Source organism: Fusarium poae, chromosome 1 (assembly GCF_019609905.1).
Source record: "Fusarium poae strain DAOMC 252244 chromosome 1, whole genome shotgun sequence".
Lineage (NCBI taxonomy): Eukaryota > Fungi > Ascomycota > Sordariomycetes > Hypocreales > Nectriaceae > Fusarium > Fusarium poae.
Genome location: NC_058399.1, coordinates 8,189,675 through 8,193,247, shown reverse-complemented (window position 1 = coordinate 8,193,247; position 3,573 = coordinate 8,189,675). Strand labels below are relative to the sequence as shown.

Below are 3,573 nucleotides of genomic sequence, written 5' to 3'. Positions count from 1 at the left end.
CTTATTACTAGACTACTAACCTAGGTACCTCAGGTGCCCAACAACTAAACGAATATTCGATTACACGTAATGATTTATTAATTGATCCATCATTCAATCGTAAGGCGAAAAGGCGGAAGTGAGACCAAAAAGAAATCCCTTTCTTTTTTCCAGGTTTGTCCATTGTGGACGGGCCAAATACTGTCCATAGAAAGGGAGACGATCCCAGGGTGTGAAGATATACCCACTTTAGGCCAATCATAAGCCTTAATAATTGGATCGCGGTTACAACAGCTGATCAATAGCGCTCCGACCAAGCCTTCAGTGGCCTCAAAGCTCTGGGACATCCCTGCCAAAAGCAACCTACAGCGGGGTAATTGCGCTGAAACACTGGGCCTCTCCAATTCCGCCCGCCAATTAAACCCTGGGGGAAACGTTGCTCTAGCAACTCAACTTCCCATCGTTTACATCCTCCGATGCTCCTTCGTGAAGAATACTTTTGTAGTTGAGGCCCATCATTTTAGTAGTCACTCTCTCATCTTGTCTCAGCCGCATTCACGTCTGGTCTTTCGTTCTTTTTTTTCCTTCGTCTCCTCAACTCCAGACCATTTTACATCACGAGTTTGCTTGCGTTGCATGGCACTTACCATTTACAGCTTCGCATTGCGCATATGATGCTATTTCCACCTCGACGACTTCACTGCTCAATGACCGCCTGGGAGAGAAAGTAAACACTCATACTACCTAGAGACCCGACTGCATATTACCGAGACCACGATTTTCACGCCCACGCCTTATCAAAATACACCCTGCATACGTTTTTTTTTCTTTGCGCATTCGTCCACAAGCTAGTATTATTCTTTTCTTTGCTTGTATATAGCATTGTTATCCGACCATCCCCCGCCCCCTCTCCACCAACGGCGTTCACGACTTGGACAAGATGGTGGACACAAGCTATCTTGCGCAGCAAGTCAGCAACAGTATTGGCCAGCTGCACGGTCTCTTCGATGAGATCGGTGTTCCTGACCATGAGCGCGAAGCTCGTGAGTCTGAGGTATGTTGACTTTGGTTTGCGACACAAATGTCGACAGGTTACTGACTTGCGCAGTTATTCTCAGCATTATCCGAGGCCCTCAACAGTCAAGTGCGACTCGTCAACTCGGAAAAGAAAGAAATGATCGACGAAGCAAAAAAGATCATCACCATCATCCATCAGATGGAGGCCTCTCTCGACGACCAAAATCGACGTCGTTCCAACGAGGATGATGGACTTACCATCACCTATCCGTTAACACGATGCCTTCAACAACTGAAAGAGAAGCAAACCCAGATTAGTCGCATCCACAAGGAACGCTTCGAACAAGTCAAGAGTGCGTCTATATCACAACCTCTCAACGTCCTATATACTGACTCGATACAGAACTCGTGGTGGCACTTGAGTCCTACTCATCACATCTTGAACCTACTTTCGTCCAGATCCCATTACCCCCTACAGGCCCCAATCAGTCCATCCCTGCCAATTTTGACCTTTCTTCCACCTATGTTGACAAGCTCGATAGTGAGTTCACACGAGTTTATGAAGAGTATTCTCGTCGTATTGCCACAGTTCAGGCGCTTGCCGACCAGACGATTGGGCTCTGGGCCGAGCTTGGTATCCCGCAAGCGCAACAGGATGCTGCCATCGTCAAGTACTACCGCGATGCTCCAGAGCAACTTGGTTTGCATGAGGAAGACATCAACCGACTCCGCGCCAAGCGTGACAGACTCTCAGACGAGAAGAAGAACAGGGAAAAGAAGCTTAGCCAACTCAGAGCTGCCGTTGAAGCCCTCTGGATCAAGCTCGGCGTCGATGAGAGCGAGACCAAACCGTTCCTTAACGCGAACCGTGGTTGTGGTGTTCGACAGATCAACGAGTTTGAAGACGAGCTTGCCCGCTTGAACGAGCTCAAGCGTCAAAACCTCCACCTCTTCGTCGAAGACACCCGCATCAAGCTTCAAGAACTCTGGGATGCGCTCTACTTCAGCGAAGATGAGATGCTTGAGTTCACCCCTGCCTTTTCCGATGTCTATAGTGATGCTCTTCTGGAAGCTCATGAGCGTGAGGTCGCCCGCCTTGAAGCTCTCAAGGAACAGCGGGCCCCCACATTGGCTTTGGTCGATAGACACAAGACCCTGATCAAGGAGCGTGATGATCTCGCTGCGTCAAGTCAAGACGCATCGAGACTCATGGGCCGTGGTCAAAAGGGAGAGAAACGAGATCCCGGCAAGTTGCTTCGCGAGGAGAAGATGAGAAAGCGAATTGCCAAGGAACTGCCCAAGATTACTGCTGAGTTGCGCAATATTCTTTCCGAGTGGGAAGATGAATATGGACGGCCATTCCTCGTATTTGGAGAGTCTTATCTGGAAGAGATTGAGGCTGCCGAGGAATCAAAGAAGAACGCGCTACCACCGCGATCCAAGACTCCTGCTGGCCCACCACCCTCGACTGCCAAGCCAATCAAGTCGGTACCAAGCCGTATCAACACCAAGTCTGTTCCTCCCCGATCCATGACCAAAACTCCTACCACTGCTGGACCTCCAAAGCGTCCTGGACACCAAACACATGCATCCACATCTAGCATTCCTCTCAGCCCTGCAAGGAGCCCTTCGCGAATCCCAGCGCGAGTTCCCTTATCCAACATGAAGTACGGCAACAACTCTCCTGAACGCCCTCGGGCTGAGTCGTGTGCGGATAACTACCGACCGGGCCAATCCATGATGAGAGCGCCTCCTCCCAAGATGCGCGACATAATGGCCCAGGCCGAGTTTGAGCATCCTATGAACCCCTACAAATCGTCCGGCCTTGCTTGCAGCATTGTTCGTCCAGTCGAGCCTGAGGATGTTTACGACGACCGTCCACCAACAGCTCGATCCAACTCCAACCACTCGCAGTACAGTTACCCAAGCAATAGCTCTCATTTGAGCAGTCACCCAAGCTTTAGCGAAGAGAGCTTCCAAGATCCATATGCGACTATCCGCTCACAAGGCTACCGTCCTGCTGCCCCCCCTGTGCGACACATCTCGGGTGAATCAATGGCCTCTACCAATATCTCAGGATCTGAGAACTGGGAGACCTATGATGATGACAACAGCGAACCCGAAGTTGATGTGTCCGATGCCTACTATGCCAGACTAAGAGCTACCCGAAGCAAGCAGTTCTCACCTGATCAGGGCCGTCCTATGAGCAGTCAATCTAAGCGTATACGCGGAGTACCACCGACAGGGTCTTATGCTGCACCGGTAATGATTGACCAGGACGGAAACCGCATCATTTCTGGCAGCGAGTGGACTGATGAGGATGCTTATTGAGTTCCTTAATTGCACTTTGCTAAGTCTTTATCTACGAATGATGTCAAAACACGATCGCGCCATCTGAATTTTGATGGATTCACACAAGCTTTTCATGACGATGCGGGCATCTCGCGATGACCTTGAGTGAGCCAACCCAACAGCAGAGCGTCGCATTACCAAAAGCCTTTTCTTGCAACAACCTCGACGCATGATTGAATGCCTCTATGACAATGCTCAGCCAGGTGTCTTCTCACACTTCCAATT

General features: G+C 50.1%; 1 protein-coding gene across 1 annotated transcript; it reads left to right on the top strand.

Moving 5' to 3' along the window:
* Nucleotides 1-919: 919 nt before the first annotated feature.
* Nucleotides 920-3,327, top strand: FPOAC1_002676 (uncharacterized protein; the record flags this gene model as incomplete). The annotated part of the gene is made up of 3 exons (XM_044847252.1): nucleotides 920-1,033; nucleotides 1,088-1,349; nucleotides 1,400-3,327. 3 exons carry the CDS (start codon nucleotides 920-922, stop codon nucleotides 3,325-3,327), a joined length of 2,304 nt encoding a protein of 767 aa, XP_044713168.1.
* Between the last annotated feature and the right edge of the window lie 246 nt (nucleotides 3,328-3,573).